Source organism: Entelurus aequoreus, linkage group LG08 (genome assembly GCF_033978785.1).
Source record: "Entelurus aequoreus isolate RoL-2023_Sb linkage group LG08, RoL_Eaeq_v1.1, whole genome shotgun sequence".
In the NCBI taxonomy this organism is placed as follows: domain Eukaryota; kingdom Metazoa; phylum Chordata; class Actinopteri; order Syngnathiformes; family Syngnathidae; genus Entelurus; species Entelurus aequoreus.
In genome coordinates, this window is record NC_084738.1 from 72205154 (window position 1) to 72219718 (window position 14565).

General features: G+C 38.5%; 1 protein-coding gene across 2 annotated transcripts in view; it reads right to left on the bottom strand.

Moving 5' to 3' along the window:
• Positions 1-14565, bottom strand: part of nbr1a (NBR1 autophagy cargo receptor a) — a 25947-nt gene continuing 11382 nt past the window's right edge. The window contains exons 15-22 of one of the 2 annotated variants that reach the window (XM_062057255.1): positions 9248-9421; positions 9034-9174; positions 8861-8952; positions 7467-7864; positions 7325-7401; positions 4970-5057; positions 4776-4875; positions 1-755 (exon numbers count right to left, since the gene is read on the bottom strand). In XM_062057255.1, the coding sequence (XP_061913239.1) occupies positions 564-755; positions 4776-4875; positions 4970-5057; positions 7325-7401; positions 7467-7864; positions 8861-8952; positions 9034-9174; positions 9248-9421 (1262 nt within the window). In that variant the 3' untranslated portion in view covers positions 1-563. The remainder of the gene's footprint in view (positions 756-4775; positions 4876-4969; positions 5058-7324; positions 7402-7466; positions 7865-8860; positions 8953-9033; positions 9175-9247; positions 9422-14565) is intronic. The other variant, XM_062057256.1, reaches the window with a different exon arrangement.

Below are 14565 nucleotides of genomic sequence, written 5' to 3' on the forward strand. Positions count from 1 at the left end.
GACTAACAACCAAGTAGTGATGAAGCCTGGTACTACTCCAGCTGGAGGACTCTAACAACCAAGTAGTGATGAAGCCTGGTACTACTCCAGCTGGAGGACTCTAACAACCAAGTAGTGATGAAGCCTGGTACTACTCCAGCTGGAGGACTAACAACCAAGTAGTGATGAAGCCTGGTACTACTCCAGCTGGAGGACTGTGTTGACATGCTCCAAGACCATGGCTAGTTTTGGTGCGAGCGTGTAAATAGACTTTGTTTACATTCCACACGTCACGTCTAGTAAGAGAGAAACAGTACTGGAATAAAAAGATTCAGGCAGAGAATATTCCCTCTCTACTCTACCATACACTTCTAGAACATTCAGACTTGGCCACGGAGGAGGAGGAGAAGGAGAAGAAGAAGGAGAAGAAGAAGAAGAAGAAGAAGAAGAAGAAGAAGAAGCCCATGTAAGAAACAAGAGTGGTGAGAAAGAGCCTAGAAAGATCAAAGGTCAGCTTGGTCCAAATGAACACTGGTGGAGTTGTTGTTGCTGGGAAACAAAGCTAGGTGGCGTGAGTGAGCCAGTCAGTGGCGAGCCTCCAGGGCCCGCTGGGGCGCAGCGTCCTCCGCCATCTGCACCAGCTCGTTGACGGTGTGCAGCAGGTTGTAGCCGTGCTTCCTCAGCAGCCGCTGGTTCACACGGCGGTCCATGAAGCCCATCTCCAGCAGCATGGCCATCAGGGACGGGTCCTGGCGCCCTGCTGGGTCCACGCCTCGCTGCCAGGTACATCACACACAGCAGGAGTTACAACACCCGCTCTTATGCTGGACGTCTTTACGGCAGTCAAGTTGTCACCGTGTGTGCATGCTACATACAATCAATCCTTTTCAACGTATACTCAATAGAATAGACTGCAAAGACAAGATATTTCATGTTCACACTGACAAACTTTGGTGGTTTTTTTTGCAAAAAAGCTGGCACAAGTGGCAAAAAAGAGTGAGAAAGTTGAGGAATGCTCTTATTTGGAACATCCCGCAGGTGAACGGGCTAATTGGGAACAGGTGGGTGCCATGATTGGGTATAAAAGCAGCTTCCATCGTTCACCAACAAGGACGGGGTCGAGGGTCACCACTTTGTCAACAAATGCCCGAGCAAATTGTGCAAGAACAACAACATTTCTCAACCAGGAATTGAGGAATGTCACCATCTACGCTCCGTGATATCATCATAAGGTGCAGAGAATGTGGAGAAATCACTGCAAGTTAGCCATGATATTACACACCTTGGATCCCTCAGGCGCTACTGCATCAAAAAGCCACGTCGGTGTGTAAAGGATATCACCACATGGGCTCAGGAACACTTCAGAAAACCACTGTCAGTAACTACAGTCGGTCGCTACATCTGTAAGTGCATGATAAAACTAGGGATGTCCGATAATGGCTTTTTTTGCCGATATTCCGATATTGTCCAACTCTTAATTACCGATACCGATATCAATTGATACCGATATGTACAGTCGTGGAATTAACACATTATTATGCCTAATTTGGACAACCAGGTATGGAGAAGAAAAGGTCCTTTTTAGGGATGTCCGATAATGGCTTTTTGCCGATATCCGATATTGTCCAACTCTTTAATTACCAATAGCGATATCAACCGATACCGATATCAACCAATATATGCAGTCGTGGAATTAACACATTATTGTGCCTAATTTGGACAACCAGGTATGGTGAAGATAAGGTACTTTTTTAAAAAATTAGTAAAATAAGATAAATAAATTAAAAACATTTTCTTGAATAAAAAAGAAAGTAAAACAATATAAAAACAGTTACATAGAAACTAGTAATGAATGAAAATGAGTAAAATGAAGTGTTAAAGGTTAGTACTATTAGTGGAGCAGCAGCACGCACAATCATGTGTGCTTACGGACTGTATCCCTTGCAGACTGTATTGATATATATTGATATATAATGTAGGAAGCAGAATATTAATAACAGAAAGAAACAACCCTTTTGTGTGAATGAGTGTAAATGGGGGGCGGGAGGTTTTTGGGTTGGTGCACTAATTGTAAGTGTATCTTGTGTTTTTTATGTGGATTTAATAAAAAAAAAAACACAAAAAAAACAAAACAAAAAAAACGATACCGATAATAAAAAAAACGATACCGATAATTTCCGATATTACATTTTAACGCATATATCGGCCAATAATATCGGCAGGCCGATATTATCGGACATCTCTAGTCCTTTTAAAAAAAAAAAAATTAAATAAAACAAGATAAATAAATTAAAAACATTTTCTTGAATACAAAAGAAAGTAAAACAATATAAAAACAGTTACATAGAAACTAGTAATTAATGAAAATGAGTAAAATGAAGTGTTAAAGGTTAGTACTATTAGTGGAGCAGCAGCACGCACAATCATGTGTGCTTACGGACTGTATCCCTTGCAGACTGTATTGATATATATTGTTAATATTAATAACTGTATCCCTTGCAGACTGTATTGATATATATTGATATATAATGTAGGAACCAGAATATTAATAACACTAAAAAACAACCCTTTTGTGTGAATGAGGAGGGAGGTTTTTTGGGTTGGTGTACTAATTGTAAGTGTATCTTGTGTTTTTATGTTGATTTAATAAAAAAACAAAAAAAAACAAAAAAGAAAAACGATACCGATAATAAAAAAAACGATACCGATAATTCCCGATATTACATTTTAAAGCATTTATCGGACATCTCTAGTTAAAACTCTACTACGCAAAGCCAAAGCCATTTATCAACAACACCCGGAAGCGCTTGGCTGGGCCCGAGCTCATCTAAGATGGACTGATGCAAAGTGGAGAAGTGTTCTGTGGTCTGACGAGTCCACATTTCAAATTGTATTTGGAAACTGTGGACCAAAGAGGAAAAGAACCATCCGGATTGTTCTAGGGTGAAAGTGTAGAAGGCAGCATGTGTGATGGTATGGGGGTGTATTAGTGGTCAAGACATGTTCTAGGGTGAAAGTGTAGAAGGCAGCATGTGTGATGGTATGGGGGTGTATTAGTGGTCAAGACATGTTCTAGGGTGAAAGTGTAAAAGGCAGCATGTGTGATGGTATGGGGGTGTATTAGTGGTCAAGACATGTTCTAGGGTGAAAGTGTAGAAGGCAGCATGTGTGATGGTATGGGGGTGTATTAGTGGTCAAGACATGTTCTAGGGTGAAAGTGTAAAAGGCAGCATGTGTGATGGTATGGGGGTGTATTAGTGGTCAAGACATGTTCTAGGGTGAAAGTGTAAGAGGCAGCATGTGTGATGGTATGGGGGTGTATTAGTGGTCAAGACATGTTCTAGGGTGAAAGTGTAAAAGGCAGCATGTGTGATGGTATGGGGGTGTATTAGTGGTCAAGACATGGGTAACTTACACATCTGTGAAGGCACCATTAATGCTGAAAGGTACATACAACATATGTTGTTGTCATGGACGCCCCTGCTTATTTCAACAAGACAATGCCAAGCCAGGTGTGGGTACTAGACTGGCCTGCCTGTAGTCCAGACATTGAAAATGTGTGGCAGCTAAAATATGAGAAGGGAGACTGTTGAACAACTTAAGCTGTACATCAAGCAAGAATGGGAAAGAATTCCACTTCAAAAATGTGTCTCCTCACTTCCCGAACCAAAACTGAGTGTTGTTAAAAGGAAAGGCCATGTAACACAGTGGTAAAAATGCCTTTTTTGCAATGTGTTGCTGCCATTCCATTCTAAGTTCCTGATTATTTGCAAAGTTTCTCAGTGTGAACATGACATATCTTGTCTTTGCCGTCTATTCAATTGAATAGAAGTTGAAAAGGATTGATTTTATTGAGCATTCACACAACGTGACAACTTCCCTGCGTTTGTACTTCGTATTTGTCTCACTGACCACAGATGCACATTTCTTTCTGCTCAACTTTTAGTTTAAATGTGTTTTCTTTTTGTCTGTCATCCTTTCTCGCTCTCTCTTGCTTTCTTCTTTCTTTCTGTAGCAGCGTAAAACTTTCTCCTCTGTAATCTGATGGTTTGTGACATCTCGAATGAATAATTAAAAGACCTTAACTTTCTCTGGATATTTCTTTATAGTGTACAGGGACAGTTTGTAACTATGTTTGTGGCAACATGTTTATTGGAATAATAACCACAATTGTAGTCTAAAAGTGCTTTGTGTGTGTTTCTTGGCCTTAACTGACGACATTTTTATGGCCCTGATAAATTCCTGAAAGCCAAGGGAGAGGTCTCTACTTGGTTCATCCAAAACCCTCAATTCAAAGACATTCCTGTTTTGGCTAATATCGCAACATGGAGTTCGTTTTGCTCGTCCTCCGCCCAACTCCTCCTTTTCTCACGTCCCAAGGTGCACATTAGATCTGGGACATTTCTCTCTCGCTTTCTTCTTTCTTTCTGTAGCAGCAGAAACATTTCTTCTCTGTAATCTGATGTCATTTGGGATCTCAAATGAATAATTAAAAGAAAGACCTGAACTTTCTCTGGATATTTTATAGAATAGGAACAATTTCAGAGCACCAAAAATAATATTTTAGTCATCTAAACCACAATTTTAGTGTGGGTCTTTGCCTTAACTGTTTTTTGCCCTAAGATAAGGTCGTTTTATGGCCCTGATACATTCCTGAAGCCCAATGGGGAGGTCTCTACTCAGTTATTCTTACATCTTAGACCTTAACTTTCTCTGGATTCTTTCTTTATGGAATAGGCACATTTCCAGTTGGTACCTGTATGGGACAGTTGGTACCTGTATGGGACAGTTGGTACCTGTATGGGACAGTTGGGCCCGGTGAACAGAGCCTTGTAAGCGGACGCCGCAACTGAAAGGGCTCCTTTGACCAGTCCCTCTGTGATGCCGCCTTGGCCCCTGGAATGAGCACCAGGATGAAACCAAAGTGACATCTGGTTGGCCTCAGTTATTAAAAGAACAGTCATGTGCTTATTCAAATCCTAATAATGACCTGGGCTGCAGTGCGTTGCTTGGTCTGGGGTAGTATGTCTCGAAGGCACTGGATGCTGAGCCAGCAGATCTGGACAGACCGAAAGGAACTGCAAAACAATAAAAGCCTGGTTAAAAAAACAACTTAAGAGGAAGAGCTCCGAGTCTTATTTCCTTATTTTCCTCCATGGTGTTTCCTCTTGGAACCCAAGCTCAGTCAAATCTGAGTTTAGGGAGTTTTAGCAGCAACAATAATGTGTTGAAGTTTTTGGAACTATAAGGTGAGTTTAGACTGTAATCAAATCAACACAAGCAGGCCTTCTCAAACTAACCCAGCAGGAAATAATATGTTCTCCAAGGACCCCTTAAGGCTTAAGGACCACATGGTCAAAGACTGCCTGGACTGGTGACTGGATGACAACATGAAATTGGTGTGTGTGTGTGTGTGTGTGTGTGTGTGTGTGTGTGTGTGTGTGTGTGTGTGTGTGTGTGTGTGTGTGTGGACTGCAGTCATGTTGCAATGTTCAACAATAAGCTAGGTAGAAAACTCTCCAACGTAAAAGTAAGGCTTCTCTTTTCCCAAACTGCGCTAGCTAGATGCTAATTTACATTGGATTTGCCATAGACAGGCTACTGTTAGCATTAGCGACTCCACATGGCGATTTTAACACCTCCAAATGTGTTCATGAAAAGATGAATGTTACAATAGCCGGCGTGTAATGAAAGTAAAATACCGTACATTCCGGACTATAAGCCGCTACTTTTTTCCTACGCTTTGAACCCTGCGGCTTATAAAGCGGTGCGGCTCATTTATGGATTTGTTTTTCGCTGAAGGCCTTTTTTGCACATACTTTTTAAAAAAGACAAGCAAAGACACTAAATTAGGTGTGTTTGTGCTACAGCGCCATCTTTTGGAGGAGTTTGCTTACTGCAGGTGATACAGGACTCTTCTGTGTGGACTAAGCTTCGAATCGCAACCTGTCTTCTAGTTGTCCATAGCGTTTCTACTCGCGTGGCTTCGTCATTCATCACTCCAAGCAACATTTGTAAGTTTTACAAAATAACTAAAACAATTCATACGCGCTATTGTAATGTGATGAAGCTAGCGTCGTTATGCTAAGACGTCGTTACTAGTATTAACTTACAATAGCTTTCTTTTTGTATGGTTTCAGTTTCACAAATTCACCAAAATGCCAGCGTAGAGTTATTAAGTCTGTTAAGCTGATTGGAGAGCTAGCTTCCGCAGCGAGTGACCATGACTTCTGTTTTGTTTGATCCGCCGTTTTGCTGCCTTGTTACAGACACTGTTTGTAAACAGTGTATGTAAATAAACATCCATCCATCCATTTTGTACCGCTTGTCCCTTTTTTGGGGTGGCGGGGGGTGCTGCAGCCTATCTCAGCTGCATTCGGGCGGAAGGCGGAGTACACCCTGGACAAGTCGCCACCTCTTAAACATTTACAACATATTTCCGTGTAAATAACTCATTTCACAATGTAAATATTTGGAAAATATTTTTTCGTAGGTGGGGCTCATCTATCGGTGCGCTATGTAGTCTGGAAGACACAGTACTTACAGTATAAACACTTTGTAGGGCGCAACATAACACATTTAGCTTCCTGGAAAAGGCAACTTCCTAGTTGGCCAACATATCATAGTTAGCTTGTACATTACTGCCATTTAATCAAAATAGTGAATATTATTTCTGCATTTAATTAACATTTTTATTTGACACAAAAATACACACTATGGAGGTCAAATAAATGTAAAAGGTAAAAAAAATGGAATTAAGACAAAACTGAATTGTATTTTTTTTATGACTATTGTCATTTAAATGTATTGTTATTGCTATTATTATTACTTTACTTATTGTGCTTTATTTGTTACTCATTTTTATCCTTAAATTAATTGATTGTAACTTGACTTTTTGGTGGTACAATAAATAAATAATCATGCCTGATTACAATATCAATCAAAATAATAGTCAATATTATTTCTGCCATTTAATCAACAAATATTGTATTTTACATAAAAAAACCTCTATGGTGGTAAAATACATGTAAAAGGTAAAAAAACTGAATTAAAAACAATTAAAAAACGTTATTGTTTTATATTGCTATTCTTATTTCACCTGTTGATGTTTAATGTTTACTCGTTTATATGCAGCTTTTTTCCAACTATATTGAAAGTGCAACTACATTGCAAATGAGACTTAATAAACTTTTATTAAGAAAGACAAAAGTAGAGTTAGGTAGGTGGACGGCACTTGGCGGGCGCTAGCTGGACAATCCCTGCTTTGGAAAGTTGAATATGCAAACGTTGACTTTTTTGTCTTACTGAACACTGAAAAGGCTCCAAAGAGTGTCGGGAAACTGACCGTTGGCGTGGACTCTGGGCGTGTGCGAGCGGTCTGCTTCATGGCAGGCGTCCTCGGCCAAGTACAGCGCCTCAGACCTGAGACGAGAGTCTGTGAGTAACTTCGCACAGGACGTGAGGTATGGGAGGTGCGAGTGCCTGACCTGGGGGAGTAGAGGGCCGGCGGCGCGGGCACCACCTCCGGCGTGAGCGTGGCGGCCTCCAGGGTCTGAGAGGCGCACAGCATCTGGTTGACGCTGCTGTGGATGGTGAGGGACTGGCTGCCCCCAACCAGGTCCAGGTCCAGGTCCAGGTCCTGGTCCACCACACTCTGCTCCTCCTCCTTCTCCTTCTCCTCCTCCTCCTCCCCGCCCACGTCGGAGGCGTAGTCCTCCTCCTGCAGCATCTCCGGGCTGGCCAGGGTTGCCGTGACGACAGTGTCGGGCTGCGACATGGCGGAGCTGTACATGGACTCCCCTAGTGGACGGCTGGTGTCAAAGCAGTCGGGGAGGACGATGATGAAGTCATCGCAGGAGGACGAGGAGGACGTCATGCTGCTGACCTGAGACCACACAGACTTTTTAGACATAATACACACTTTTTACAACCCTCAATAATCAATAAATCCCCGTAACTATAAGCCCATACTTTTTGATGGATGGATATCCACAATGTTCAGTGAGCATGTTGTGTTATGTGGGACCTTTATGTTCGTTTTTTTTGTTGCTTTTGCACCATGACTAGGGAAGGTTGTTTGGATTATGGCATAAATAAATAATATGCGGGGTTTTTTCAAAGTGCTTTCAAGAGGAATTGATCTGATTTGCTCACCTTGTCCACAAAATGGCAGCAAATATGTAGCATTCAGAAACTGCCTGGTATTTTTAAGAACTCTTGGTGTTTCGCAGGCTAAACTGAAGAGGCTGGCGGGCTGCACTTTGCCCCGCGGGCTGTAGTTTGGACACCCCTGATTTAGTACGTTCAACCGAAAGTGCCGTTCTCTCTTCTAGTCATCCATAGCGTTTCTACTCATATGGATTCTTCATTCATCACTACAAGCAACGTTTGTAAGTTTTACAATATAACTAAAACAATTATTACTTACTTAAGCGTCCCATGTGTTTTCACGCATATTTGTACCTGCTATTGTAATGTAATCAAGCTAGCGTTGCGTTGCTAGCGTTAGCTAATATGCTAACACATTTACGAGTGTCTGTGTTAGTATTATTAACTTACATTCTTTTTGTATTGTTTCACTTTTGTAAATGTACCAAAACGTCACCGTGGAGTTATTGAGTGTGTTTCGCTGATTGGAGAGCTAGCTTGCGCAGCTAGTGGGTCCATGACCATGACTTCTGTTTTGTTTGGTCAGCCGTTTTACTGCCGTGTTACAGACACCGTATGGAAACAATTAATTTACATTATATGTAAATAAGTCATTTCACAACCTATATATCTGCGACTTATACGGCTATTTTTTTGTGTGGGTGTGGCTTATATGCCGATGCACTCTATAGTCCGGTAGTAAAAAAGTTATGAATGATTCTTTTATGCTCACCTCGTCCCATTCTTCCACTTTGCAATCTTTGCAGTCGTCGTCGTTGTCGTCGTCGTCGTCGTCGTCACGGTGACGCCAGCTAGCAGGCGAAGCTTTTTGTGAGGCAGACAAAATCCACATTCATCACCAAACTGACATGGCAAGGTGATCCATCCAGGCAGGTGTTTCCCAACCTGTCATCTCTTCCAGCTGGCTGAGAAATAAAAAGGGGGGAGGAGCTAAACTCTCCGCCAGGGGGCCGTCATTCTCTTTTCCTTCTCGCTGGCTCTGCTCACACGCCTGCCCTGAGCCGGGCTCGCAGACCCAGGGGAAAACTGCGAGGCAGGAAACAAAGTTAGTGACGGGTCGCCATGGAAACGGCGGATGATGCTGACAGCGGCTCCTCACTCTTGGGCAGGCGGTTGCAGGAATGGTGTCTGGTCCGTACAGGCTTGTGGTCGGGGGCCTCCTCCAGGGTGAGGGAGCGGATGACCGTCTCGAACAGGAACTGAGCGCCACTGATCTCCTCGTCACGCTCCTCCTCCTGGATGGCCGCCTCCCACGGGTGCTTCTGTTTCCCTCCTGACAACAACAACATTCTTTAAATGCACCCAATCAATGCCACTCGTGAACTCTAAATCTCATATTCGACCATACCTTTCGTAATATGGCCACACAGTGTTGAAGCTAACACTACGCACATTTCAATAAACCCATTCATAGTTCAAATGTGCTTAAATACGCAGACAAATACTTTTGTTCTAGCAATGGCCTGCAGAGGAATATTTCACACTTTTCAGAGGTTATGTGTGAAGATAACAGGACTGAGTGAATACCCACTGATTTTGTTTTAAGACAATCAAATTAAAATATGGTTGGGATAAGAAGGAGCAACACAAATATGTAAAAAAAAAAATATTTTAAGTTATATTCCCTGATAAGGTTTGATTTTAGGAAGCAGGTAAAAATGCTCTTTTTATAGCCGGATAGAATTTATTGACTGTTAAAAGATAGTTTAGATTTAGATTTTAAAGTCATGTACTAAATATGTGTATAACTTCATGTAGTACCTTGCTTTGAAAAATTATTAATAAATAGTAAAGTATTAAAAAAATTAATACAGAAATATATATTTATTAAAAATGAACAAATAAGAGTTAGTAATAATTCGATAAAAAATTATGCAAATATGTTTATTAAAATATGAATATTGAATTATTAAAAATGTAATTAATAAAATTAGTGATTAAAAAAAAAAGTTGAAGGTAGTTTAATTTATATTCTAAAGTCTATTTAATATATGCATTCATATTATCAATGTGCTAAACATTTTTTTATTAATACATTAATAAAAATAAAATAAAAACCCCAAAATAATATCAACTTAAAATAGATTAATAGAAAAATATTACGACAAACAAATGTATATTTAAAAGATGAGTAAATAATGACTTTTAATGACATGTAATTAATACTAAAATAATAAGTGTTGAATACATATGAATTATATACATATTTGTTAAATGGTTAATAATGAGGTGGGGTTTTTTTTTTTTAAGGAGAATAAATATTGGCTTATAAACATCCATCCATCCATTTTCAGGGTGGCGGGGAGTGCTGGAGCCTATCCCAGCTGCATTCGGGCAGAAAGCGGGGTTACATAAACATTTACTACAAAAATATTCACTAGTAATAAATTGTGAAATTATTTAAAACATGAATAAATTATGAGTTGTAATGATTAAACATGTGTGTATTAATGACCTCTTGAACATTTAATTAAACAATATTCATAATAATTAAAAAAAAAAGCTCATATATTTGTTGTAAGATTAACAAAAAAAGGAGTTATTCAAATGTTATTTATAAAAATGTGTATATAAAAAAAATATTAATAAAGAATGACTTAAACATTTAATTAATTACAAATAAGAATTTTACAGTGAATTTTATGCATTTAATTTCTGGAGATGCATTGATTCAGTGGAATGAATTCATGCTATACACTTTGTATTCATAGTGTTAGACAATGTATGTTTTTATACCATCCCCTACGTATTTATACAATGTATGTTTTTATACCATCCCCTACGTATTTATACAATGTATGTTTTTATACCATCCCCTATGTATTCATACAATGTATGTTTTTATACCATCCCCTACGTATTTATACAATGTATGTTTTTATACCATCCCCTACGTATTCATACAATGTATGTTTTTATACCATCCCCTACGTATTCATACAATGTATGTTTTTATACCATCCCCTACGTATTTATACAATGTATGTTTTTATACCATCCCCTATGTATTCATACAATGTATGTTTTTATACCATCCCCTACGTATTTATACAATGTATGTTTTTATACCATCCCCTACGTATTCATACAATGTATGTTTTTATACCATCCCCTACGTATTCATACAATGTATGTTTTTATACCATCCCCTACGTATTCATACAATGTATGTTTTTATACCATCCCCTACGTATTTATACAATGTATGTTTTTATACCATCCCCTACGTATTCATACAATGTATGTTTTTATACCATCCCCTATGTATTCATACAATGTATGTTTTTATACCATCCCCTACGTATTTATACAATGTATGTTTTTATACCATCCCCTATGTATTTATACAATGTATGTTTTTATACCATCCCCTATGTATTCATACAATGTATGTTTTTATACCATCCCCTACGTATTCATACAATGTATGTTTTTATACCATCCCCTACGTATTCATACAATGTATGTTTTTATACCAGGGGTTACCAACCTTTTTGAAAGCAAGAGCTACTTCTTGGGTAGTGATTAATGCGAAGGGCTACCAGTTTGATACACACTTAAATAAATTGCCAGAAATAGCCAATTTGCTCAATTTACCTTTAACTCTATGTTATTATTAATAATTAATGATATTTACACTTAATTGAACGGTTTAAAAGAGGAGAAAACACGAAAAAAATGATAATTAAATTTTGAAACATAGTTTATCTTCAATTTCGACTCTTTAAAATTCAAAATTCAACCGAAAAAAAGAAGAGAAAAACTTTAAAAAAAGAATTTATGGAACATCATTAGTAATTTTTCCTGATTAAGATTAATTTTCGAATTTTGATGACATGTTTTAAATAGGTTAAAATCCAATCTACACTTTGTTAGAATATACAACAAATTGGACCAAGCTATATTTCTAACAAAGACAAATCATTATTTCTTCTAGATTTTCCAGAACAAAAATTTTAAAAGAAATTCAAAATACTTTGAAATAAGATTTAAATTTGATTCTACAGATTTTCTAGATTTGCCAGAATATTTTTTTTGAATTTTAATCATCATAAGTTTGAAGAAATATTTCACAAATATTCTTCGTCGAAAAAACAGAAGCTAAAATGAAGAATTTAATTAATTTATGTATTATTCTTTACAATAAAAAAAAAAAATGTACTTGAACATTGATTTAAATTGTCAGGAAAGAAGAGGAAGGAATTTAAAAGGTAAAAAGGTATATGTGTTTAAAAATCCTAAAATCATTTTTAAGGTTGTATTTTTTCTCTAAAATTGTCTTTCTGAAAGTTATAAGAAGCAAAGTAAAAAAATGAATGCATTTATTTAAACAAGTGAAGACCAAGTCTTTAAAATATTTTCTTGGATTTTCAAATTCTATTTGAGTTTTGTCTCTCTTAGAATTAAAAATGTCAGGCAAAGCGAGACCAGCTTGCTAGTAAATAAATACAATTTATAAAATAGAGGCAGCTCACTGGTAAGTGCTGCTATTTGAGCTATTTTTAGAACAGGCCAGCGGGCGACTCAACTGGGGCCGTACTTATCAAGCTTCTTAGAGTGCCATTTTACACTTAAGTCCTGAGAATTTGCGAAATTTAGTTCTACTCTCAAACTTAAGAATAAAAGCTTTTTATCAACGTTCTTAAGTCTAAGAATCACTCCTACTCTCCACGATATTTAAGAGACCTTCAGAGGTGTCTTAAGTGGTTAGGAGTTGCCAGCAGGGGGTGGCACTGAGGCGAGAGAGACGTGCGCGAACGTTCAGGGAACGGAACAATGTTTTTGTTTTTTTTGATGACGAGCAGCTGATCAAACGGTATCGTTTAGACAGAGCGGATATTATTTTTGTCACAGATTTAATACTTTTCGATTCCTTGTTGATTTCTGCATGTGTCTGCAGTGGGCTAGTATATATAGAGCCACCCACACCAGTTTCAAATTAGTTGCCTAATTAATGAATTGGAAAGAAAATGTTATGAGAGTAGCGTATGTGTGTGTGTGTGGCCCTTTAATAGGTGACAGCATGTGAGGTGAGTGACGTCAGTGAGTGTGTGGGCGAGAGAAGAGAGGGAGCGGTAGCGTGAGTGCCGGCGGGGACTAGTTTGTTTTGTATTATTTTGTAGTTTATTGTCAAAATATACACTCCCATTGTCCACTTAAATATTTCCAAGATATTTCTTTATTCTTAGACAAGGGATTCCCTTCCGTGATTGGTCATTTCTATGGACACAGAAATGACGTCACCTAAAATTGCGTTTACGGCACATAGTGAAGTGAAGTGAATTATATTTATATAGCGCTTTTCTCTAGTGACTCAAAGCGCTTTACATAGTGACACCCAATATCTAAGTTACATTTAAACCAGTGTGGGTGGCACTGGGAGCAGGTGGGTAAAGTGTCTTGCCCAAGGACACAACGGCAGTGAATAGGATGGCGGAAGCGGGGATTGAACCTGCAACTCTCAAGTTGCTGGCACGGCCGCTCTACCAACCGAGCTATACCGCCCCAATGCCACAGTGGGACCTCGGTTTTTGTTTGATTCACTTTTCAACTATGATTTTGTAAGCCATCGCAGTATCATAACATCCAAATATATCCGCTGGATGTCATACATTTACAGTATCACCCAGCCCAACAGTAGATGCAATCAAGGTTTTGTAATGGACAGTTTCAGCCAAAATTCAATCACCTAACTGTACGGGTGTCCCGATACAACTTTTTCACTTCTGACAGACATTCAATATTGGCTAATACGATATCAGTATATCTCCTTTAATTATTTAGCGCTGTGGAATGTAATTAGTCAAACAGAACAAAGGCAGGGATGAAAAACACAAAGCTATTTATTATTAGCCGTCTAGAATGGACTTATGCTGTTTTTAAGTTTTAGTGGAGTGGTAATTGTGGCTCATGACGCAAAAAGTCGAATGATGCGTACACGTTTGTTACTGGATACTTTCCAATACGCATTTGTTTTGGAGACTTAAGTAATATGCAACTACATTTATTTGTTACTAGTTTATATTGAAAAATGTGCTGTATTAGACCACAATATTGTTCCATTATGGACACATTATGTATGTCTAGCCCGTGTGCTATTGTGTGCTTTGCTGTTGTGTAGCGGCTAGCTCGTAGTAGCCTACAGCTTACAATGCTTACCTTTTATAAATGACTTAACTAAAATACAAGAAAAGACCAACCTTGTGTGTTTATTGGAGGACATTTAGAAGTCAACAGTCTGTCCAGATTTGCACTTATAAACACACTGCACGACTGCTTGTATCGGACTGTTTTGATGCAAGCCAATATTGATGTGTTTGCTGATATTGGACTAATATCAATATTGGATCGGGACACCCCTAAACATAACATTATTATGAATTTAGGATATGTAATAGTAATGTCGTAATTCAGCTC